The 27,021-nt window shown below is 33.9% G+C and overlaps 1 protein-coding gene across 3 annotated transcripts; it reads left to right on the top strand.

Moving 5' to 3' along the window:
* The first annotated feature begins 1,283 nt into the window (after window positions 1-1,283).
* LOC122891457 (NKG2-D type II integral membrane protein) lies at window positions 1,284-17,463 on the top strand. 3 transcript variants are annotated; one of them, XM_044227118.1, is made up of 8 exons: window positions 1,284-1,394; window positions 2,357-2,463; window positions 4,041-4,148; window positions 9,410-9,502; window positions 9,942-9,977; window positions 10,342-10,493; window positions 11,033-11,136; window positions 17,238-17,463. In XM_044227118.1, exons 2-8 carry the CDS (start codon window positions 2,424-2,426, stop codon window positions 17,353-17,355), a joined length of 651 nt encoding a protein of 216 aa, XP_044083053.1. In that variant the 5' UTR covers window positions 1,284-1,394; window positions 2,357-2,423; the 3' UTR covers window positions 17,356-17,463. The 3 variants fall into 3 exon arrangements, with proteins under 3 accessions (XP_044083053.1, XP_044083052.1, XP_044083054.1); XM_044227117.1 differs by having other exon boundaries at window positions 2,353-2,463; XM_044227119.1 differs by lacking the exon at window positions 17,238-17,463 and adding an exon at window positions 13,991-14,043 and having other exon boundaries at window positions 2,353-2,463.
* The last annotated feature ends 9,558 nt before the right edge of the window (window positions 17,464-27,021 follow it).

Genomic DNA, 27,021 nt, shown 5'->3' with positions numbered 1-27,021 from the left:
ACACTAAGACATTAGTTGATTATATTGGTATTTTGGCATAAGATTTGGTGCTAATGTTCTGAGAAATAGAAAGTAATATAATGAGTAATGTTCACAAGAAAAGTAGAGAAAAGGTCCTGTTTAATAGGAGCAGAGATGGTGTGAGATACCACATATATCATAAATGAAGTCATTAACCACAAAGTGATAATTGTTGAAGCCATGAATATGAGGGTTCATCATGGAACTTTTATTTTTGTATGCACTTTTTCATTATGGAACTTCTATTTTGTATGCATATATTTTTATAATTAAAAGGTCATGTGAATACACATACATGTCTATATACTTGTATGCACTTGTGTGTGTGCATATACTGATATATATGTGTATACATATGGAAGATATCTTTCTATAGTTCCAACTTATATGATATAGCATACTTGATTCCATTCAAATTTATTTTTTTTAAAGATTTTTTTTTTTTGCGTTTGCGACATGACATTTATTTTTTTTCCCAATTTATTTATTTTCAGAAAAACAGTATTCATTATTTTTTCACCACACCCAGTGCTCCATGCAAGCTGTGCCCTCTATAATACCCACCACCTGGTACCCCAACCTCCCACCCACCCGCCACTTCAAACCCATCAGATTGTTTTTCAGAGTCCATAGTCTCTCATGGTTCATCTCCCCTTCCAATTTACCCAAAAGCACATACCCTCCCCAATGTCCATAACCCTACCCTCCTTCTCCCAACCCCCCTCCCCCCAGCAAAGATTTTTTTTTTTTTTAATTTGAGAGAGAGACAGTGAGAGAGAGCATGAGCGAGGAAAAGGTCAAAAAGAGAAGCAGACTCCCCGTGGAGCTGGGAGCCCCATGTGGGATTCGATCCTGGAACTCCAGGATCATGACCTGAGCCGAAGGCAGTCCGCAAACCAACTGAGCCACCCAGGTGTCCTTCCATTCAAATTTATAACAACATGTTCACAAGATGATTATGAAGTTAACTTAATTTTCATCTTTTTCCCCCCACACAGTATGTATAACCGTATTTTAGAAAATTTTTTCACTTAAAACTCAGAAAGAGATTATCTAATAACACCATGTGTTTCTCAAAACTCTGGGTACCTTCTTATCACTGAATTCATCATTTAAACTATAAAATCATGTTAACGCCTACCATTTATTTCACCACATAGTGGAATTTTCTGTGCTGTGATGAAGTGGAAGTAGTGTGGTTTGTGCTATGCTTCTTCACAATATGTGACACTTGCCATATCTTTCTTAGGAATCAGAATTGACTGTACTGCTCTAGTTTTAGTTCTAAAGTGATAGCTCAGGCCGTGTCTTAATTTTTCAGTTGTATAAGAGACTTTTATCCACACGAATCAAGACCTTCCTTATTTGATCAGGTTTGTTTCTGTGTGTGTCTGTGTTTCTAACAACTGTTTTTCAGGAAATGAGAAATTCTTGAGGTTTCAAACTCGAGAAAGTTTCCAAAAATACTTACACTGTAAGGTAACTATAATTGCTTTTTTTAATAGGATTATGGAGATCAAGGAATTCTTCTTACTTCTGAGGTATATACTGGTTTACACTATATTCAGTGGCGAGTAGGCAGGATATATTTACTGAAGAATAAGATGTTATGATGTTGCTAGAAGATGGAGTCTTGTCATTAAACAAAACTAGAGGAATGAATCTACATTTGGGATTTAAAGATTGAATTTCCATTTTAATTCATACATGGGAATTTTCTGTTCTTATGCAGGGCACTTACCTTCTGTGATACACGACTTTATTTGCAAAGTGAAAAAAAGTATTGTTACTTCCTACTATGATGATCAAATATGAAACAGCTTTTTTTTAAATCTATTCACTATGTATATTTATTTAATAGCCATTTTCTCTCTGAAAGCTCTTCTAGATACTGTGATTATAATAAAACATGAGATTATTTTTCTAATAAAGATGGTGATGATAGCTTATAGATGATGATGATTATGGTGATGATGATGATAATAATGATAATACTATGGACAGAAGTTGAATTAATATGTACTAGAAACAAGCATCCAAAAAATTCATATGTCTTACCCAAATTTGCCTTGCCAAAAAAAATTGTCACCAAGAAAGATAAATATAAATAGAAAACTATAGGTGTTGTCATTCAAGATCAATAATGGAAAATATTTTTGATTAAGGAGCTTATGTAGGTGAATTAAGAACACCTATTGCATTTTTTAAATATTTATTTTTTATTTTTACCTAAAAGAAATGCAAAAACTTAATTTTGCCTGGCTTGTATGAACTCTTATTTTCGTTTTCCCATGAATGGGAGTGATATTTTTGTATTCTTATTTTTCTAAGGAAGATATGTCATCTTCAAGATGAAGATTTTGGATTCATCTCTGGAGTAACTAAATAGTCATAATCCGACAATGAACCTGATCCGAGATCGGTGGGCTCGTCCCAACATGGGTATGTGTTTTCCACATAGATGTGTAGTTCAGCCTGTGTATAATTTTAAGATTCCCAGAATTTGATACGAGTGTTCAAGGCATAAGAAAGCAAGTTACTTGAATTCATTTATGTTCATTTCATGTTATATTTTAAATGGAGTTTTCAAAAACTTGAAAGCTTTTTTCCTCCTTTGTTTCATTAGCTACCTAAAGTAAAATCTTTCACAATTTGAGGTAGCCTGAAATAGTGACAGCATGAGGATTTAGAGTTAGAAGAATTTTAATCAAACTTTTACTAGTCTTTAGCTTTGAGATCTGGACAACCCACATCTTCTCTGTACTTGAGTTTTCTTTTTATATCAAATAGAGATATAAAACATGTTATATGTACATTAGTCAATTTCTATGTCTAGCATTATATTAAATACAAATATGATTTTGGCCTCCTGTAACATTCAATTTTTTCATCCATAAAATAACCTATCCTCTTCATATGTTTGATAACTCTGTTACATATGGTATGTACAAACAATGCTTTAGTTTAGTTTTAGGTATAAAAGATAATTAATATTAACATTTCATTATGTAAAGTTTTTATGTATTCAGTAATGATTACTATTTCAGGAAGAGAGCAAAGTGGCTTTTTACTTTTCCTTCACTGGAAAAAAAAAGGCGATTACTGTTTACTACATGATTAACATTATTGATTCTAAATGAATGCTATTTTAATTTCACTTTTTATTTTTTTTTTTATTTTTTACTTTGCATTTCTTTTTTTTTTTCGGTTTAGTATCTTTTATTTTTAAATTGTTTTCTCAATTTACATTTTTTTTTCCAATTTATTTATTTTCAGAAAAACAGTATTCATTATTTTTTCACCACACCCAGTGCTCCATGCAAGCTGTGCCCTCTATAATACCCACCACCTGGTACCCCAACCTCCCACCCCCCCACCACTTCAAACCCCTCAGATTGTTTTTCAGAGTCCATAGTCTCTCATGGTTCATCTCCTCTTCCAATTTACCCCAAAGCACATACCCTCCCCAATGTCCATAACCCTACCCCCCTTCTCCCAACCCCCTCCCCCCAGCAACCCACAGTTTGTTTCGTGAGATTAAGAGTCACTTATGGTTTGTCTCCCTCCCTATCCCATCTTGTTTCATGGATTCAAACCACTCATGACAACTTGTGTTAAAATCCTTTGGTGTTTCGTTCCTTTTTTCCCTTTTCTTTCTTTTTTTTTTGCGTATAATTTGTGAGGCAAATATGGCTCTATGAATTAAACACATGCTATCTCCCTACGTCCCTGTCTATTTTACTATACACTGTCTTTATTTTAATGTTAGATTTTATTACACACTAAGAATTACCTTATTTTATAGCACAGATCTGCTAAAGACCTTTTGCCATAGAATAAATATAATTTTATTCATATTACAAGTACAAAAATCATAATAATGAAGTAATATAAAACAAAAGTAACTTGATGTTATACTTTAAAAAGATATGAACAGAATGTCAAGTTAAATATGAAAAACTATGACCAAAGAGGCTGAAAGGCTATGACTCCTATTGACCTGAACTGTTTTTCTCTAGAAATGAATGAAGTTTGTAATTATAACTTGGAACCTGTAAAGCATGGTACTTCTCCACGATGGCAAAAGAGAAAGTCTACATTAATCACAAGCAAATGTGGAGAAAATAGTAAGTTCAATACTCCATTTGTCTTTTCTCACTATACTGAGGTGAGTCTTGGAATCTGTATGATTCGATCAGTGATTAACAGTCAGTTTGTTCTACCTTAATGAGAAAAGCAGAATTGAAATTAATTCTAGTATAATATTGGAAATTATAATACAATTAGCAGAAATTGTTCAGCTTGGGATTTTTTCATGCCCAATAAATGATACTATCATTAACATAATAATGACAACTGAGACAGCAGTTTCTTGATTTTTTTTCAAGTTTTTATTTAAATTCCAGTTAGTTAACATATGGCGTAATAATAGTTTAAGGTTTAGAATGTAGTGATTCATTACTTACATATAACACCTGGTGCTCATTTCAAGTGCTCTCCTTAATTCCTAACACCTATCCAGCCCATCTCCTACCCACCTACCCTCTGGTAACCATCAGTTTGTTCTCTATAGGTAAGAGTCTGTTCCTTGGTTTGCCTTTTTTCCCTCTAGGTTCATTTGTTTTGTTTCTCAAATTGCACATATGAGTGAAATCATATGGTATTTGTCCTCTCTAACTGATTTTGTTTGGCATAATACTCTCTAGCTCCACCCACACATTGCAAATGGCAAGATTTCATTCTTTATGATGGTTAATATTCTAATATTCTATATATAAAATATTCTAATATATATATCTCGCTTTTTTATCCATTCATTTTGTCCATTCATCAGTCAATGGACATTTGGGATCTTTCCATAATTTGGCTAATGTTAATAATGTTGCTGTAAACATCAAGGTGCATATATTTCTTTAAATTAGTATTTTGTATCCTTTGGGTAAATACAGTAGTACAATTGTTGGACTGTAGGATAATTCTATTTTTAACTTTTTGAGGAACCACCATACTATTCCATGCTATTTCCATACTATTTACAGGAGCTGTACCAGTTTGCATTCTTACCAACAATGCATGAGTGTTCCGCTTTCTCCAGTTCCTCACAAATGTCTGTTGTTTCCTGTGTTGTTCATTTTAGCCATTTCAACTGGTGTCTGTTGATATCTCATCATAGTTTTGATTTGTATTTCCCTGATTATGAGTAATGTTGGACATCTTTTCATATGTCTGTTGGCCACCTAGATGTCTTTGTAAAATGTTTATTTATGCCTTTGCCCATTTTAACTGGGTAATTTGTTTTTTGGGTGTTGAGTTTTATAAGTTCTTCCTAAACTTTGGATATTAACCCTTTATCAGATATGTCATTTGCAAGTAACTTTTCCTATTCCATAGGTTGTCTTTTAGTTCTGTTGAGTGTTTCCTTCACTATGAAGAAGGTTTTCATTTTTATAAGTTCCAATAGTTTATTTATGCTTTTGTTTTTCTTGCCTCAGAGACATACTAGTAAGAAGTTGCTATGGCCAATGTCAAAGAGTTTACTGTCTCTGTTCTCCTGTAGGGTTCTCATGGTTTCCTGTCTCACATTTAGGTCTTTCATCAACTTTAAATTTATTTCTGTGTATAGTGTAAGAAAGTGATCCAGTTTCATTCTTTTGCTTGTTGCTCTCCAATTTTCCCAACACCATTTGTCAAAGAGACTGTTCTTTTTCTATTGGATATTCTTTTTTTCTTGCTTTGTCAAAGGTTAGTTGGCCATAGAGCTGTGGGTTCATTTCTGGGTTTTCTATTCTATTCTATTAATCTATGTGTCTATTTTTGTGCCAGGACCATACTGTCTTGATTACTACAGGTTTGTAACATAACTGGAAGTGTGGAATTGTAAAGCTTCTAGTTTTGCTTTTCTTTCTCAAGGTTGCTTTGGGTATTCAGGGTCTTTCACGGTTTGTATGGAATTGTGTTCTGGCTCCATGAAAAATGCTTTTGGTATTTGGCTAGAGATTACATTGAATGTGAGACAGCAGTTTCTAAGGGAGCACTGAAGGACTAACTTTAAGGAGGAGTAAATGAAATGGAAACAAAAGGGAAAGGAAATACAAAATATCTTTCAGAGATCTGTTCTTAAAGGTGTGGAAGCAACAATTTGATTGTCATCCACAGAAATGTTTCATAATGTACAGAGATAAGCTGTCTTTTATCAAGCCAGAATACCATTGAAAATAGAGCCTGAAGTGGTTTACACAGAAAGGAAAACAACATACTTCTTACTTATGAATCTTCATAAAGTCTTAAAAAATAAATTATTATTTATGAGTGGATTACAGGGGGGGAAATGTGCCATATGTAGTCATCAAAGGGGAAAGCTTGTATGATCATATGCATAATGTTGAAAAGGTTTTAGATAAAAATCACTCGGAGTTCTTAATTTAAAAGAACTTAATTTTTAAAATCTCTAATAAAAAATATTTTTTCAAACATATACTTGTTCAGAAGTTATCATTATGCTTATTGATAAATGCTAGCTGCATTTTTTTTACAGGTTTTATTTATTTATTTCACAGACAGAGATCACAAGTAGGCAGAGGCAGGCAGAGAGAGAGGGGGAAGCAGGCTCCCTGCCAAGCAGAGAGCCCAATGTGGGGCTCAATCCCAGGACCCTGGGTTCATGACCTGAGCCGAAGGCAGAGGCTTTAACCCACTGAGTCACCCAGGGACCCCTGCATTTTTATTATAGTTAGAAAAGACAAGAATTTTTGCTGTCATTGTTGTTGACTAATAGTGATTGTTCTGCTGGTGCTAGCCAACATGAATAACCAAGAAAAAGAAAAAAGCAAATGATGTGACATTAGAATAAAAGGGCAAAATAGACATTACTTGAAATTATTTGTAATTTAAAATACTTTTTTTAATTTTTAAATTTTGTAATAAACATATAATGTATTTTGATCCCCAGGGGTACAGGTCTGTGAACTGCCAGGTTTACACATTTCACAGCACTCATCATAGCACATACCCTCCCCAATGTCCATATCCCCACCACCCTCTCCCATCCCCCCTCTCCCCCAGCAAACTTTTAAAGACCCTCAAAAGCTTCATTCAAAAATATGACAAACAATAAGAAAATCTGATATGAGGACTCAATTGAAGATAAGATATAAAAATCAATTGCCTTACTATCTAGAAATACAATAAAAATGTGATGAAACAAAAATTCCATATATACAAGACCAATTTTTTTTAAAAATACAGAAATAAACTTTTTAATTAAAAACGCTAGAAGTAAAACTATCAATTTAAAGTTGTATTGACAGGGCCACCTGGGTGGCTCAGTGGGTTAAAACCTCTGCCTTCGGCTCAGGTTGTGATCCCAGGGTCCTGGGATTGAGCCCCACATAGGGCTTTCTGCTCGGCAGGGAGTCTGCTTCCCCCTCTCTCTGCCTGCCTCTCTGCCTACTTGTGATCTCTGTCAAATAAATAAATAAAATCTTTAATAAAAAAATTGTATTGACAAACATAAAATAAGACATGCATAATGGGAAAAAACATTTTAAAGATGTAAATTATCTCCATGTATTTATGCATTTAATGTGACTATTGAAAGATTAATTACAATATTTTAAAAATACAGGTTCTTGAAAAACTTAAAGTTCTTTTTATTTTTTTCTTTTTATTTTTTTTAAAGATTTTATTTATTTATTTGACAGAGAGAGACACAGCGAGAAAGGGAATACAAGCAGGGGGAGTAGAAGAGGGAGAAGGAGGCTTCCTGCAGAGCAGGGAGCCCAATATGCGGCTCAGTCCCAGGAAGCTGGGATCGTGACCTGAGCCGAAGGTAGAGGCTTAACCCACTGAGCCACCCAGGTACCCCAAGTTCTTTTTATTTTAAAGTTCTTAAGGTACATATAAAGTGGAATGATAACCAAAATATTTTGAAAAAGAAATGTGATATATAGTTGTGGGTACTGTGAAAAACTCAAGCATATTGCAAAACTAAGGGAATTTTACATATAGTTTGAATGGAAAATGCATAAAGAATATAGGAATAAATGAAAATACAAATATGAATGTATTATATGCTAAAGGTGGTATTTCATAGCAATGAGAACACATTGATTTATTCAGTAAATTATGTTAGAAAAATTCAGTGCCCATTTGGAAAAAATAATTTTAAATTTAAGTTCCTACCTTATTTATTACACACACACACACACAAATATCAAATAGGTCAAATAAAAAAGGAAACCATATAACATGATGACACATGAGGTCAACATACTTTATGAACTAAGAATAATGAAGACATTTTATCATATCCAAAAAAATCAGTTATAAAGGAAAATTTGATCAAGGTAACCATTACACATTCAACACTCTCACAATTTCATAATGTTAAAGCAGAAAAATCTGAGATGTGTGTTTGCAAAACATATGGTAAGAAATGAACTAATACCCTTAACCCCAAAAGCAAAAAGGAACCAGCTACTCAAAACAAACAAGAGAATTATCAGAGAAATAAAATAAAAAACATTATTTAACCATAGTAAAAGATGTCCAATCTTATTCATAACAGGAAAAACAGAATTTAAATAAAAAATATGGCTTATAAGGTTTATATATTTAAAATGTGAGTAATATTTAGTGCAGAGAAGATGTGAGCAAACAGGCTTTTAAATTTATTTCTGGTACTACATAAATTGGTATTTCTTCTTTGGACTGAAAATTTCAATCACTACAAAAATTTTAAATACAAATGCCCTTTGACTCAGCAGTTACTCTCTCAGGTATTTCTCTTAGAGAGGAACTCAAAAATATACACAGGTGTGTATAAAATATTATTCATATTGTTATATCTAATAGCAAAACTCAGAAACAATTTAAATACATGTTGGAAAAAATTAAGTTTGTCAATAGATTTTGTCCACGTATCAATGAAATGTAATAAAAGCAACTACTTATAAAATTTTGACTTTATACGACATGATATAGAATAATCAGTAAGATATTTTCTTAAGCAAAAAAAAAAAAAAAAAAAAAAAAAATCACCAAGTATTTTCCGCAGTTTCTTCAACGTGTTTTTAAAAAGGGATTGAAGGGAAATGTCTATATTTATTCTTGTATCTACATAAAAATATTTTTTAAATTATAGCCATGATTTATTCTATGGATGAAACTGGAGAACTTTTAGAGAGAAACAGTAGGGAGTATGCATTTCTGTAGTCTTTTTTTTTTTTTTTAATCACTTGCAAAGTACTTATTTTACTAGTTCTAAGTAAAAGGATGTTCCTCCCCCCTAAAAAACACTCATAACATTTATATCAAACATGAACATACAAAACTTTTTAATCTTTATTTTCTATTCTTTCTCATCCTTTTTTTTTTTTTTTTTTGACAGCATCTCCATTTTTTGTAGCCCGAGCCATTGCTATAGCTATGGGGATCCATTTCATTATAATGGTAATGATATGCAGTGCCATATTCATACATTGTAAGTAATAGTAGAGAAGTAGATAGATCATTCTTGACCTAATGATTGTAATGCATTACTTTGATTAGTATTCAGAAATACAGAGACACAAATAAGCAATATTGTATGTATCTTTATGTTTTTGCTATTAGTGTAAAAATGTGTCAACTACTTTTGCTAGGACTATGTCACTAATAACCTTTTAATAATTTTATTTTTTTATTATTGAACTGTGTTTTACATATAATGTTATATTAGTTTTAGGTGTACAACATAGTGATTCAACAATTCTATACATTATTCAGTGTTCACAATGATGAATGTAATCACCATCTGTCATTATACAATGCTATTACAATATTTTTGACTAGATTCCCTATGCTGTATTTTTCATCTTCATGACTTACTTATTTTACAACTGGAAGTTTGTACCTCTTAATCCTCTTAATTATTTTAATAGCATTATTCAACCAAGAAGCTCCAATTTCTTTGCAAGGTAAGTGAAAGTTTTCTAATATTTTGAAGCACAGATTACATGAATCTCTATATAATTGAGCATAAGCATGTATCCAATGTTATTAACAAGAGAATGTATGAGAAAATGATTAATTCTTGTCCGTAATCCATAACATCCCCCAATTTTTATTTTTTAACAATGAAAGAGTGCTTCTAAAAAAGCAGAAGATACTTGGTTTTGACATCTGTCTCTCTATAAATGTGGAAAGATATGTCATTGGAGGTGATCCAATTGGTTATCTGGAATGTTAAAGTTACAATAAAAGAGTATTTAACCTGTCTAGACAAAATCTGCTATAATCTTCAGACTCATACAGAATTAATAATATATTCTTTCTTTCTAGGAAGTTATTGTGGCCCATGTCCTAAAAACTGGATATGTTATAAAAATAACTGTTACCAATTTTTTAATGAGAGCAAAAACTGGTACCAGAGCCAAGCTTCTTGTATGTCTCAAAATTCCAGTCTCCTGAAGATATACAGCAGAGAAGATCAGGTTGAGTATTTGTTTTAATTTCCCTTACTATACTCAGTCCTAACATGGGAGGCAACTCATTGAAATACGAACCTGAAACATTAGAGAGTCACTAAGACTCAGATATATCCATCCTAAATTTTTCTGCATCAAAAATAAGAAAGCACAGGGCACTGGGGTGACTCAGTTGGTTAAGCATCTGCCTTCAGCTCAGGTCATGATCCCAGGGTCCTGGGATGGAGCCGTGCATCAGGCCACCTGCTCAGTGGAGAGCCTGCTTCTCCCTCTCCCTCCACCTCTTCTGCCCCACAACTTGTGTGCTCCCTCCATCTCAAATAGATAAATAAAGTCTTTTTTTTTTTTAATAAAAATTTAAAATTTAAAAAAAATAAATAAAAATAAGAAAGCACAGAAATTTTAGGTATTATGTACAATGTTTAAGTGAGAATTAGGCTAGAGGACAGAAATCATTTCCCCAAGTGTGGGGGAAAATGATTAAATGATTATGGCTTTGTATTAATTAAAATTCTGAGCACTGATTTATTTGTGGTCTCAAACAGGACTTCTTTAAATTAGTGAAATCATACCATTGGATGGGACTGATACAAATTCCAGCAAATGGATCTTGGCAGTGGGAAGATGGCACCATTCTCTTAGAGAACCAGTAAGTCTTAAGGTGTCTATTTGTGGGTTTGTCTCTAAGCTGTCCCTATGGTCATTCAAGATCATGTTACTTCACACAACGCCAGGATGTTCCCATATTCTAACAGATTCAGCAAAACACCCTGAGGGCCTAAATTTAGGAGATTATAGACAGAAGAGCCAATACCAATTATAATGAGTAACATTGTTTGCTATGTGCTAAGTACTGCACAAGGTAAATCTAACACTATGCCCATTTTACAGAGAAAGAGACTAAAGCAGAGAGGTTAACACATATTCTTTCTAGAAGTTTCACCTGTAAAACTTTCCCTTTGCACCCTTGTAATCTCTCCTTCTTACCCCTTTCTGCCCGCCTTTTTCTGACTCCAGGCAACTAACCTACTTTATGTCACTATAGATTAGTTTGCAATTTATAGAATTTAATATGAATGGATTTCTACCATATGTGCCATTCTTATGTCTGGCTTTTTCACCCAGCATAATTATTTTGGATTCAGCCACCTCATAGCATGTATGAGGTATTCCATTTATGAGTCACTCAATTTGTTTTTCCTTTCCTCTGTTGATGGATAGATAGGTTGTTTACAGTTGTGGACTATTAGCAATAAAGCTACTTGCTATGAATATTTGTGTACAAGTCTGTATGAACATATATAGAACATATACATTTCTTTTCTCTTACATTGAAAGGTAAGAGTAGAATGGTTGGGTAATATAATAAGCATGTGTTTAACTTTTTAAGAACCTGCCAAACTATTTTCCAAAGTAACTGTGCCATTTTACATTCCTACTAGCAGTGTATGAGAGCTCTAGCTGCTCTCCATCGTGGTCTACACTTGTTACATCCCTGACATTTTAGCCATTCTCATAGGTGTGTAGTGGTATCTCGTTGTGGTTTTAACTTGCATTTCGCTAATGACTAATGATGATGAACATCTTTTTTGTGCTCATTTACCATTTATTTTTCAATTTTCTATTTCATTAATTTCTGCTCCCCACTTCCACTATATTTCTTTCAGTATTCACTCACACAGGCTCCTCGTTCAACCTTCAGCTGTATTAAAGGACTCCCATTTACCTATCTTCTAAAGAAAAGAGAAAGAAAATCACCATAGTTTCTTGTAGTGAAAACTGATCTATTGGTTTGAAATTTTTTTTCCTAATAGAAACATTCAGGCTACAAATATGTAAGATAATTTTGCAACATCCTCACACGTTTTGAGATAATTATGTTTTCATTTTCATTCACTTCAAAATAGCTTCTAAATTCCCATTTGCATTCTTCTTAGGTCCATGGATTATTCAGAAGTATGTTATTTAGTTTCCAACATTTGGAATTTCCCAGAGATTTTTTTCTTTTACTGAGTTCTAATTTAGTTCCATCTTAATCAAAGAATACTTTGTATGACTTGAATCCACTTAAGTTTATTGAGATTAGTTTTATGGACCTGACTATGGTCTGTTTTCCAAAACGTTCCATGTGAACTTGAACAAACTGTGTATTACACGATTCTTGGGACGAGTATATTATAATTTCAATTAGGTCAAGTTAGTTGGGAGTGTTGCTCCAGTCTTCCATATCCTTTCTGATTTTCTGTCTATTTATTCTATTTAATTACTGAGAGACAGATATTGAAATCTTGGAGTATAATTACGGATTTATGTATTTTAGTTCAAAAATTTTAGTTCAAAAATTTTTCCCAAAATATTCTTAAGTTCTACTGATAAATGTTTGGGTTGTTGTGTACTCTTGATGAATTTATGACTCTTATCATTATGTAATCTCTTTTTCCATAATGACATTTTGTGCTGTGAAATCCTCCTTTGTCTATTATAAATATAGCCATGTCAGGTTCTCTTTGATTAGTGCTAATGTGGTGTTTATTTTGCATTCCTTTCTTTTTAACCTATCTGTGTATTTATATTACAACTAACTTCTATGAACAGAATACTCTTATAGACAGACTACAGTTGGAATCATTTTTTCATCAAATCTAATGATCTCTGCCCTTTTGATGGGAAGTTTAAGACATTCACTTTCTATGTGATTATTTATATCATTTAAGTCTTTATTTTGCAATTTGTCTATTATTTGCCCAGTTAGCTGTTTATTAGTTTAAGAGATAAAGTTCAGTCATTCATCAGTTGAATATAATACCCATTGTTCATTACATCAGGTACCTTCCTTAATGCCAATTACCCAACTACTCCATTCCCCCACCCAACTTTCCTCCAGCACCCCAGTTTGTTCCCAATAATTAAGATTCTCTTATGGTTTGCTTCTCTCTCTGTTTTCATCTTACTTTATTTTTTCCTTCCCTTCCTGTATGTTCATCTTCTTTTTCTTACATCCCACATATGAGTGAGATCATATGGCATTTGTCTTTCTCTGACTTATTTAGTAACTGGTATTATATCACTTGTGTATTAGTATAGAATTCTTGCAATAGTATCCTTCCATTTCTTCCTTTTAAACTTTGTACTATTTTTTTTCTAGCTGTTAAGATATAATTAGCATATAACATTGCGTAAGTTTAAGGTGTACAATATAATGATTTGCTACACATATATATATATTGTTCAGTGATTACCACAATAAAGGTTAGTTAACACATTTATCACCTTCACTTGACCACAATTTTCATTTATTTATTTTTTTGGTGAGAACATTTAAAATTAACTCTGTTGGCAACTTTCAAGTATATGACACAGTATTGCTAACTATAGTCATGCTGTATACTAGATATAATATCAGATGACATGTATATTATTGTACTACATATGTTATATATATAACATATTTACATATATATGTTAGGTTGCTCATCTGAGATCTTTCTTTTCTCTTCATTTAGGTGTTGATTCCTATAAAATCCCCTCTTAGAACTAATGGCTTTGCTATATTCCATAAGTTTTGGTATGTTGTACTTTCATTTTTGTTCATCTCAAGATGCTTTTTGATGTCTCTTTTGATTTCTTCTTTAATCCATTGGTTGTTTGGGAGCATGTCGCTCAATTTCCATGTATTTGTGAAATTTTCTGTTTTTTTCCTGCTATTGATTTCTAGTTTCATACCACTGTGGTCATAAAAAACACCTGATATGATTTTTAATCATAAATTTGTTAGGGCTTGCTTTGTGGCCCAATATATCATCTATCCTGGGAAATATTTCATATGCCCTTAAGAAGAATGTGTAATCTGCTTCTGTTTGATTGAATGTTCTGGATATGTCTGTTAAGCCCATTTGGCTTATAGTGTTATTCAAATTTACTGTTTCAAATTTATTAATTATTTCAAATTTAGCTAATAAATAATTTAATAAATAATAAATAATTTAATAAATAATTAAATTTATTAATTATCTCATGTCTATTTAATGTTACAAGTACAATATTGAAATTCCCTATGTTACTGTATTGCTATCTCTTTCTCCCTTCAGTTCTGTTAGTAGGTTCTTTATATATTTAGGTGTTCCAATGTTGGGTGAATATATATTTAAAATTGTTTTATCCTTTTGATTAATCAGCCCCTTTACTACAATATAGTGACATTTTTGTCTTCTGTGACTGATTTTGACTTAAAGTCTATCTTGACTGATATAACTATGCCCACACCTATTTGGTTTGGCATATCATTTGCATGGAATATCACCCATCATTCATTCACTTTTCGCCTATGTGTACCCTCAGAGTAAGTCTCTTGCAGGCAGCATATTGATGTATCTCATTTTTAATCCACTTAGCCACCCTATAATATATCTTTTCCCACCTCTAGCTACTTTAATAGTTTTTCTTTATAACTGGATTTGAGAAATTGGGTTGTAATATGCCTTAGGTTAGCTTTTTTTTTTCTCGTGCTTGTGTTTTGTTGAGACTCTTAGATCTGTGAATTTATAATTTTCAGAAAAATTTAAAAATTTACTACTATTATTTATTCAAATTTTCTGCCCTTTCATTTCTCTTTCCTTTCCCTCAGACACACTACAGTCACAAATACATTAAACAAATTGAAATTAGAATGAAGTTAACTTGTGCTTTTTTCTTATATAAAACTGTAAAAGTTTTTAATTCTTTATTTCAAGTGTATTTTACTTATTTGAATCTCTAGTTCTGTAAAGATGATAAAAACATCACAACAACATTAATGCTAATGTCTGGTTAATTAGCTGGTTCCTTACTGTCACAGACAGTTTTATGCTCTTCATATGTATCTTTTCATTGAGCACTCTTAAAAACCTCTATAACAGGGTCATTTTTAATTTTGCTGGTAAGAAACAGAGTTTTAAAGTGTATAATAATTCACCTAAACTATAAAATGAGTAATAGTTCTGGTAGGGATTCAAATAAATGTCTTTATTACTCTACAGCCAGAACTACTATTGAATGACCTTTAAAAAATCCTTTCTCAAGGCACCTGGGTGGTTCAGTTGGTTGGGCATCCCAGTTTTGGGTTCAGCTCTGGTCATGATCTCATGGATCACGAGATTAAGCTCCACTTTGAGCTCCACCATCAGAGGGGAGTCTGCTTAAAGATTCTCTCCCTCTGCCCCTCTCTCCCTTTCTCTCCCTCTCTCTAAAATAAATAAATAAATATTTTTTTAAAAAATTGCTTCTCCTTGATTTTAAAGTTCACTTTGCTTCCCTAATGGTTAGTTGGCAGTAATCAATGCATAACCTTTTACTGCCATCTGTTTCCTTCATATCTCCCCTTATATTCATTGTAACAGGTACTACCTATGCTCCTCCTTCATTATATATTTGGAATTTGGAGGCCCCAGTACACCTTAGACTTGATGTGGAATGATCTCATTTCTGTATGGCTTGCGATTTCATTTTTGACGAAAACCAGTCTATTCTCCAGAAATACTAATAAAACTTGTTTCACTTTATCTCAGTATTTTCCATGCTTTAAGTGTAAATGTTTGTTTTAGAAGCAAAAGCAAAACAACTAGCAAAATAAATTTCAGTTATGCATGTGATATTTTTTGAGTGTTATTCAATTTCCAGGAACTTTGCAGAGATAATGACAGAGATGAATAGGACAAAATTCCTTCAGGGGTTTCACACTTCTGTTAGAGATATGGTTATAAGCAAATAAGTACCATCCAGAATAATCAGTACTCTGGCAGACATGGGATACAAATGGTATGGTAAAACACACAGAAATGGAAGGAATAAAAAAAAAAAGTGAGATTTAAAAATGAGACTCTAATGTACATAGATTGAGACCAACTAACAGCAGTTACTAAAAATATCTTAATTTTTTCTCCTGTGGTAGCTAATGGTTTCTATATGGACTAAGTCTCTTCCCTTGTCCTTTTGAATACAAACTATCAGACCATGGTCTTTCTCTATTTTTTTGTTCAGATTTACACTGATGCATCCTCACTTTTTCCTTGGCCTTCACTTCTTCCCTTGGCCTTGGAACCTTCCACAGGTTCCTGGCAGAATACAAATCACCAGACTCTGAAGCAAAATAGATACACAGATATAACTATCTCTACATGAAAAAATAAATAAGTAACTATCTCTACGTGGAATGTCTACACACACGCACACATATTATATATATATATAATATATATACTTATATATATACACAGACATTTCATATATAAAAGAATTTTACAATATTTATTTCCTTACCAAGTAAATTTGCATATATTCAAAGAAGATTGTTTATTTTTACATAAAACATGACATCTGCTGACTTCTAAATTGAATTCTAAGTTCTAACCTATTTGATATGCTTGAAAATATTTAAAAACTTTCATTTCACTCAGGTACATATATCAAGAGATTCCAGACTTCCTAAATTGACTAATTTCCAATGTAGAAAAAAATAGTGGCATATAATTTATAATAGAATGAAGTTTTTGCTTTTATAACTGAGTTGGCTATTTTTTGCAGATCTTTAACTAAGAAAGACTAGGCATGGTCCTAAAACCTTCTGAAACAATATTATTTCAATACCTATATTTAGATTTGTTGTATTGTATTTTTATATTTATGCATTGATAAATATGTATTGTTTGAATTAATTTACATATTAAATATGTAAATATGTGTTAATAAAGTCACAAATATAATTTGTCCTTCTAGATTAACAATGGTTGAAATGCAGAATGGAACCTGTGCAGTTTATGGATCAAGTTTTAAAGGTTATACTGAAAACTGTTCAACTCCAAACACATACATCTGCATGCAAAGGATTGTATAAATGCTTATGATTTATAAAAAATAAAGAATTCAAGGGCATAGAAGCCATTCTTGGGGTGCCAGTGTGGTTCAGTCTGTTAAGGCTCTATCTTTAGCTCAGGTCATGATTGCAGGGTCCTGGGATGAGCCTCAAGTCAAGCTCTCAGCAGGGAACCTGCTTCTCCCTCTGCCCCACCCCCTCCTCAATCTTGCGTGTGCTCTCTCTCTCACTGTCACTCTATCTCAAATAAATAAAAATAAAATCTTTTAAAGAAATAAGTCTTTCTCTGAATGTTCTCTGTGAAGAAAACTTCCTGAAAAAATTCTGCCTATAGTTATTGAATTATTTTTCCATCTATGACCTGACACAAAAATAACCTTGCAGGGGAATAAAGGCTGATAATTAAAGAATTATCTTCTATAAAAATGTTTTATTTAATTTTTGTAAAATTTCTAGTAATGAGCAAATTCATTTTTATATTTAATAAACTGTTGATGAAACCCACGGTTAAACTAAACTTCAAGCTACAGCTTTATTAAATGTGCACAAATAGTACACTAAGAAGACTTTTAGAGTTTTTCAAACTCAAAAATTTTGAAAACTAAATAAACTTAAAGCTGGGTGAAGGGTATATGATAGTTCCTTACATTTGCTATATTTAAAAGTTTTCGAAATGAAAGTTGGGGCGCCTGGGTGGCTCAGTGGGTTAAGCCGCTGCCTTCGGCTCAGGTCATGATCTCAGGATCCTGGGATCGAGTCCCGCATCGGGCTCTCTGCTCAGCAGGGAGCCTGCTTCCTCCTCTCTCTCTCTCTCTCTGCCTGCCTCTCTGCCTACTTGTGATCTCTCTCTGTCAAATAAATAAATAAAATCTTTAAAAAAAAAAAAAGAAAGAAAGAAAGTTGAAATATCAACAAATTTCTCCTCAAAATTTCAAAATGCCACTACTAGTTTAATGCAGCACATGAGATGTGTGGCAGAAATTGAATTACTCCTCACAGTAAGGATATGGCACCAGGTATTACAAAATACAGAAAATTTAAGAATTGAGTTTGAAGAGGACTTTCCAGGCTTCAGTGGGAAAATGACACCGGAAAGGAAACTTGCGGAGTGATTAGAAGTCGTCTGGACAAATCATAAGGATAGCAGAATCCTAGCAAATGGAATATTACTTGCAAATGTGCAGATGTTGGAAGAGTGTATGATGACTCTAAGGAAAACCAGTTTGCTTGACTTACTTCACTTAGCATAACCCCATCCAGTTCCATCTATGTTGATGCAAATGGTGGTATTCATTCCTTCAGATAGCTGAATAATATTCCTTATGCTAAGTGATGCTAGTCAACCAGAGAAAAACAACTATCATATGGTTTCACTCATATGTGAAACATAAGCAATAGCACGGAGGACCTTAGGGGAAAGGAGGAAAATCTGAAGAGGGAGAAATCAGACAGGGAGATGAACCATGAGGGACTGTGGACCCCAGGAAACAAAGTGAGGGTTTCAGAGGGGTGGAGGGCTCGGGGAGGGGGCAACAGGGTGATGGGTATTAAGAAGGGCACATGTTATGATGAGCACTGGGTGTTATACATAATTAATGAATCATGGAACACCACATCAAAAACTAATGATGTACTGTATGGTGACTAACATAACACAATTAAAACAAAAAACAAAAAACAAAAAAAAAAGAAAAATAAATAAATAAAAATTTTTAAAAAGATAGAAAGCCAGTTTGCACTTATATGTCTAATTCTTCTTTTTGTTTGTTTATTCATTTATTTGTTTGTTTTAGGTTCTATGTATGAGTGAAATCATATGGTATTTGTCTTTCTCAGACTGACTTATTTCATTTAGCATTATACCTTTCAGACCCATCCATGTCATCTCACGTGGCACAATCTCATCCTCTTTTTATGGCTGTGCAATATTTCATTATGTATACACACCATCTCTTCCTTATCCATTCATCTATTGATGGACACTTAGGTTGCTTACATACCTGAAACTAATGTAATATTGTCTGTGCACTATACTCAATTTTAAAAAATTGTAAAGCAAAACAATTACCCCTCTCCCCCAAAAAAAGCCAATTTGAGCAGAGCAGAATGATGAAGATGAGGAGCCTACAAAGTGGAGGAGAGAGAAGCAGAGGCTAAAACATGTGGAGCTTTGTGTACCCCATTATATTTTTTATTTTTTTCTAAGTGTAATTGCCACTTGTATGTTTTGTGAGGGGCATGAAGAAGGGGGTTGAATAGCATTGGGGGGGGATTAATATAAGGTGCCATGGAGAAAATTTTTTATTTTCTCAGTCAATCAAGGGCTGAGGAAGGTATTAGTCCAAATTAGTTTTTAAATTCTTGTGTAAAGTTGTAATATGCACCACTCATAATTAATAAAATTTAACACTTAGTCACACTTGTTTTAAGGTTTTATTATTAAATATTTAAATCATAGAAAGTGTGCAAAGAATCACACATGTTTGCTTTGAAAAAATAAAGCAATATAAATTGGACTATGTTACCTTTTCTGGAATTAAAGAAGCAAATATAGCCTGCTACTAACTCCCACAGAAAACAGCAAAAAACATTTTGTAATACTGTTATATAATGTATTACAGTTTAGGGAAAACCCTGCTACAACAAGATGGTAAAAAATAAAAAATTAGAATCTCACAATTCAGTGAAAATGGGATTCCTATAAGGACCTATTTAGAAACTGTCCCTGCTCCCCTTCCCCCAGGGGATTTACAGGTAACAAAGCCCAGATACAAAGGTGGGTCAGGCCAGGTGGAGACTTCCGATCAGTGGGGGGATGCATACTGTCTCCCTGGTTACCAAGGAGTATGGGCCCTGCCCTTTGGGAGCCCTTTTGGCGCCAATCCCAATCAAGGTATGATAGGCTGGTTCAAATGTCTACTAGGGGAAATTGTAACTCAATTGGTCACCTAGCATCACTGTGGAGTTTCCTGTGTGTGTTACAATCTCATTGGCCACCTGTGCGTGGCCAGGCCCGACTGCATGGCCTTTGCCCTTAAAAGCTAGTCTGTGAAACAGAGAAGGGTCACTCTCTCGTAAGAGGTGCGGTCCCGAACATTTGGTTAGGTTCTTGATGCTTGGTGCGAAATAAAGCTTTGCTTGACCTTCGCTTTGTATCAGTCTCACTCCTTTAATCACGGACCCATTATTGGGGCATAACAATTCCCAAGAGAAAAGCAACCACAGAAACTGACTTTCATTCTGATGGTCTATGGTAAACTCAGAGAACTTTAGTTTCTGTTTTGATTGTTGTCATGGAGCACCAGAAATACAAGATAAAGCTTAGGGGCCACCTTTCCTAAAGGTTTAAATACAAGTCATCTTTCTAAAACTGGAACACTCTATGGCTAAACTCTCATATAAAAAATAGCAAATAAAAGCTACATTTCAGGAAATAGTAACAAGGATCCTTTCTAGTGAAGCAAAGCAGAATATGTCACCCTAAAATACGCCTCTTTGACATAATTATTTTGAGCTCAAGAAAATTAAGAAGCAGCTTTAAATCACTGTCTCGAAGATACCTGCATCTCATGTTCATTGCATTCTTATTTACAAAATTCAAACATGGAAAAAACCCAAGTGTCCACCAACAAAAGAATGGATAAAAAATATGTGATACATGTAAGTAATGGAATAATTATTCAGACACAGAAGAGAAGGAGATCCTGACATTTGTGACAATATGAAATGAAGTTAGAGCACATTATGCTAAGTGAAATAAGGCAGACATAGAAAAAAATACCATGTGATCTCACTTATATGTAGAATGTAAAAAAGCTGAATTCATATAAACTGAGAGCCAAGTCCAAAAGAATTGCATACAACTCTGGCTAATTGAATTTAAAATTAATTTTTAAAAATAAACTGCTGAAAAAAAACCTGTAAATTCTAAAAGTCTATGCCCATGAAAACATTTTTTTAAACATGTAGGCAAAATAAAGACATTTTCAGAATAAAAAAAAATAAAAGTAGTTCAAGGTGAATAATGGTCTGCCTATTAACAATACCATTAGTATTGTTATTTCTTGCAGGAAAGCAACTTCAACCCACTCTTGAAAGAAAGGACATTTAACCTTCCAAATCTGTTAGACACAAAAACAAACATTGAGAGGGAGGAGGAAGAGGGGACCAAGGAAGATAGAGAGAGGAAAGACTATCGTAAATACGATAGTACCTCAACATTTAAGTAGTTTCTGGATGAAGAGTATAAGCTTTTGTACTGCTTTTGCAGAGTTTTTATAGGTATAAAATTATGTCCAAAAAAAAAAAAATCTAAAACAAACACAAACCTGGAGTCATCCTTGAAGTTTCTCTTTCTCTTACACACAACCTCTAATATGTCTGTAATCTGATTGGTATATATATATATATTTACTTAAGGTGGACATATATATGGGTATTTAAAGTGCAGATACATAAATACATAATCAGAGTTGCCATTTCTTACCTCCATTACTGTCAAGGCTGCTGCTGTTGACAAATTGTTGTTGACAAATTTTTTTTAAGATTTTATTTATTTATTTGACAGAGAGAGACACAGGGAGAGAGGGAACACAAGTAGGGGGAGTAGGAGAGGGAGAAGCGGGCTTCCCTTTGAGCAGGGAGCTCATGCGGGACTCTATCCCAGGACCGGGGGATCATGACCTGAGCTGAATGCAGGCACTTAACGTCTGAGTCACTCAGGCACCCCACAAAAGCTTGATTTTTCTTAAATACTTTCGTTTTACTTTAATCTTCAGAAGGTCTTTCACGGATATGTAAAATTGTTTTGGCAGCTATTTTTCTCACTTTCGAGGTGACAAAATTATGCCTTCCTCTATTTCTGTTAAGTTAATTGCTTGGGAGGGGGCCCGGGGTGGTTCAGTCAGTTAAGCGACTGATTTGGTTTCAGCTCAAGTTTTGATCTGAGTTCTGAGATCAAGCCCCGTGTCCAGCTCTGTGCTTAACATGGGATCTGCTTGGGACTCTCTCCCTGTCTGCCCCTCCCACCTCTTCTCTCTCTCTCTCTCTCCAATAAATAAATAACTCTTTAAAAGAGAGAGAGAGAGAGAGAGAGAGAGAGAGGTAAACGGCTTGGGCTTCTTCTATTTTTCTAGCTACTATGAATATTTTTCTTCATTTTCGCTTTCAGCATTTGGACTGTGACATGATATGAATCATTTCTGTTAATCCTGCCCTTAGATTGTTGGGTTTCATTTCATTTCATTTGTGGTGGGGGGAGGGTTGGTGTTGGTCCCATTCTTTCTCTCCTCTCAGCCTGCAGCCCCAGCTCCACATATAACAAATTTTGTTCATCCATTTATCTGTTTTTATTTTTCTACTTTTGTTTGTCTCTGTGTTTCAGTTCATGGGTTACATTAACCAGACTTTGAGTTTACCAATATTATATCATCTGTTGCAATCTCCCATTTAACCTACCAGTGAGTTTTTCATGTCAGATGTTACTTTTCAGTTTTAGAACATCCATGTGGTTGTTTTTAAAGATTGAAATTTTCTGCTGAAATTCTTAACATATGTTAATTAGATTGATCTTGTCTACATTTTTCTATCATTGCTGAACACATTTATTATACTTATTTTAAAGTCCCAGTCTGGGAAAAAAAAAAAAGTCCTGGTCTGGTAACTGCATATGTGCATTGTTTATGTATCTATATCTCATGTGTGTGTGTGGTCTGCTGTATTTCATTATTAGCAATATTTTCTTGCCTTTTTCACAGTCCTGTGGTATTTTCTATTTTAAGTCAGATGTTGTGTCTAAGAGAACCACAGAGGTCCAGATGAAGTTCTCTTCTACCAGAAAGGGCTCCCTCATTTATTTATTTATTTATCTTTTAAATGGATGGGATAGGGATGTGATTACTTTATTGAGAGAAATAGAAGAATTAATAGTTTTGGTAACACTGAGTCATCCCAAACTTGCAATCTACAAGAAATTCAGTTCTTCCTTTGACTTATTTTCATTTTAGTTATTCAACATCTGACTATACACAGCATCAAAGTTTGGCAAATGTCTTGAAGGTGATACGAGGCATATTTGCTTTTTTTTTTTTTTTTTTTAATTCCAGTATAGTTAACGTTCAGTGCTATATTAATTTCGGTGTACAACATGGCAATTCAACAATTCTATTCACTACTCAGTGCTCATCTTGATAAGCGTAATATTAATCCCCTTCATCTATTTCACCCATCCCCCACTCCACCTTCCCTCTGGTAACCATCAGTTTGTTGTTTTCTATAGTCAAGCATCTGTTTTTCGGTCTCTTTTTTTTTTTTCTTTTATTCATTTCAATTATTTTGCTTCTTAAAATCCATGTATGAGTGAACTTATGTGGTATTTATTTGTCTTTCTCTGACTGATTTGTTTCCTTTAGCATCGTAATACTCTCTAGCTAGCTCCATCCATACTGTTGCAAATGGCAAGATTTCATTCTTTCTTATGGCTGAGAAATAGTCACATACATGTATATATACCACATCTTTTTTATCCATTCATCTCTTACTGGACACTTGGGCTGCTTCCATAATCCGGCTATTATAAATATTGCTGCATCTTGTTTCATTTTTTCCTTCCCTACCCCCCACGACCCTTCTGCCTTCCCTCTCAAATGCCTCGTATGGGAGAGATCATATGATAATTGTCTTTCTCTGATTGACATCTCACTCAGCATAATAGGATACAAATCATAAGAGACTCTTAATCTCACAAAACAGACAGGGTTGCTGGGGGGTGGGGAGTAGGTATACAGTGGCTAAGTGAGGGACATTGGGGAGGGTATGTGCTATGGTGAGTGCTGTGAAATGTGTAAATGTAATGATTCATAGACCTGTACCCCTGGGGCAAATAATACATTATATGTTAATAATAAATAAATATGGGGTACCTGGATGGCTCAGTAGGTTGAGCCTCTGTCTTTGGCTCAGGTCATGATCTCAGGGTCCTGGGATCAAGCCCCACATCAGGCTCTCTGCTCAGAGGAGCCTGCTTCTCCCCCTCTCTCTGCCTGTTGCTCTACCTACATGTGATCTCTCTCTGTGTCAAATAAATAAATAAAATCTTTTGAAATAATAAATAAATAAATCTGCAATGAACATAGGAGTGCACATATCTTTTTGAAGTAGTGTTTTTTTATTCTTTGGGTAAATACCCAGTAGTGAAATTATTGAATCATATATTGACCCTATTTCTACTTTTTTGGAGAACCTCCATAGAGTTTTCCACAGTGGCTAGCCAGCTTACATTCCCACCAATAGTTATTTTCTTCACACCCTCACCAACAGTTATTGTTTCTTGTACTGTTAATTTTAGTCATTCTGACAGGTATCAGGTGATAGCTCATTGTGGTTTTGATTTGCGTTTCCCTGATGATGAATGATACTGAGCATTTTTTTGTGTGTCTGTTGGCTATCTGGATGTCTTCTTTAATACCAACCATGTTTTTAAAAATCCCATCATCCTTCAGTTTTGTCATTTGCTTCTTTGTGAACAGTAAAATCCCCACTGGTTTTTCTGTTCTGAAGCTATGGCCTTCTGCCAAGGGACACACTTGGTTTCTCAGCTTCTGGCTATTTTCAAACACAGTAATTATCGTCAATTATGACTATGCTGCAGACTTCACTGACTCTCATACACTGTTTTTGGTTTGTTTATAGCTCCTTTTTTCTTTTTTTAACGCATTTATTTATTTATTTGACAGAGAGAGATCACAAGTAGGCAGAGAGGCAGGCAGAGAGTAAGAGGGGAAGCAGGCTCCCTGCTGAGCAGAGAGCCTGATGCTGGGCTGGATCCCAGGACCCTGGGATCATGACCTGAGCCGAAGGCAGAGGCTTTAACCCACTGAGCCACCCAAGCACCCCTGTTTATAGCTCCTTCTGTCTAGTCCTTGTTTCCTGAAAACAAAAACTTCGTAAGGTTTATTTTTCTTAGAATCATTTTTTAAGTTCTTATTTAAGTTCCAGTTAGTTAACATACAGGGTAATGTTAGTTTTGTTTGTAAAATATAGTGATTCCACACCTCCACAACACTAAATCTTTTGACTTTGCCTCACAGTCTTCTCTGTTTTGTCTCAAGATCTACCAAATGAAAAAAAAAAAAAAATCTACCAAATGGCCTGTGAGAAACTTGATGTGAGGACTGTCAAATCTCCAGTACTGTCATGCTAACCCATGTAACAACTACAAGTTTTGTCAGTTTCTTATCCCAGACATAAGTTCTCTAACTTTGCCAAGATCTTCTCCACAAAAATACAGAAACAACAACAGTACCAGATTGCTGACAGAACTCTGCTCTGGAATTTGGGCTTATTTAATCATCATTCCATAGATCTTTGATGTCTAAAAAACTGCATTTTCAAAAACCTATTTAAAAAATCCTTCTTCTTTTCTCATTTCGACTTTTCTTTACCAACTACAGTTTATCTGGAAGCGAAAATGTTATCTATTGAGCCTTTGCTTTATATTACTGATATTCTCCTTTATCCCATGAGGACTTCTTAAAAAGCTTATTTTAATTTTTTATTAAATTTGTGCTCTTTATTTATTCTATCACATAAAATAGAAATTAATTTTGCTTCACTACTGTTAGAAGAGTTGTACTGCTTCGGTATCTAATAATTTTTGTCTATAGCTCATGTCATCTGGGGGTTCGGGCAACTCTGTGAATGTATACAGGTTTGTGTTCTCTGCTCTATTACACCTTCTGGCAGTTTGGATGAGTTAAAGGATTGAGAGTACCTTGAGGAAGTCCATCTTTCTTACAATTTTTAAAGTTCTGTGATTCCTTGTTTCTCTCTTTCACCTCCTAGGTGGCCTCAGACCATTTTCCCTTCCAGCTCTGGGATCCAGCCATCCTGATCTTCATTCCAACACAAAGCCTTCCTACATGCTGTTTGTTTTTCTCTCTGGCATACTTCTTTCCTTCTGGATTCCCTCCCTCATTTGTTAATAAATTATTTATTTCTCAGATCTATCCATATGGATAGAAACATAGTAATATCAGAAAGGCCTTCACTAAATTTTTAGTCTAGATCCGGTTCTTTGCTAAAATCTGATAATCCCTTTCTAAGAACTTATTTGAATTATAGTTTTATTAATGTGGTTACTTTATTAATGTTTCTCTTATTCTCTAATTTGTAAGCTCCATGAAAGCAGACATAATTCGTTGATTTGTACAACTAGGTATCTCCAGCACTTAAAATTCAGTGCCTGACCAATGGCAGGAAAAATATCCTTGTTTTTGAATGAAGTAATTTCTGTCCATTTATTTCACTCCAGTGGAGACTACCTATTTCCACACTCTGTAACTTGTGTGGCTAACAAAGTTAACATTTTCTGGCTATCACTGATTTTATTACTTTTTTCTATAACCACTTTTAAGTCATTATTTTCTATCTTACCAAAACTGTAATTTTTCCTTGGGATTCATTTTTTCAGGCAATTTTATCTTCTTACCCTGACCATCCATTCCTCTAAAATATGGCTGTACGGAGGCAAAGGAAGACTGGCATGTTATATAAACCTACACAGGAATATAACACTGAAGTGACAATATTTATTTTAAATGTACTGGAATATTTGAGTGTCATAAAAATGTGATTTACTGACTACCTCTGTCCCAAAATGTTCTTTCACATTCCTTATTTTCTTTTTAT

Source organism: Neovison vison, chromosome 12 (assembly GCF_020171115.1).
Source record: "Neovison vison isolate M4711 chromosome 12, ASM_NN_V1, whole genome shotgun sequence".
Classification (NCBI taxonomy): Eukaryota; Metazoa; Chordata; class Mammalia; order Carnivora; family Mustelidae; genus Neogale; species Neogale vison.
Note: the sequence above shows the minus strand (reverse complement) of the source record. Positions and strands in the feature narration are given on the sequence as shown.

Bases quoted from the DNA above. Each gene is read 5' to 3' on its own strand.
- LOC122891457 (XM_044227118.1), top strand. From the start codon at position 2,424: ATGAACCTGATCCGAGATCGGTGGGCTCGTCCCAACATGG. The intron at 4,149-9,409 runs GTAAGTTCAATA...TTTTTTTGACAG, and splicing joins AAGCAAATGTGGAGAAAATA to CATCTCCATTTTTTGTAGCC. The intron at 9,978-10,341 runs GTAAGTGAAAGT...CTTTCTTTCTAG, and splicing joins AGCTCCAATTTCTTTGCAAG to GAAGTTATTGTGGCCCATGT.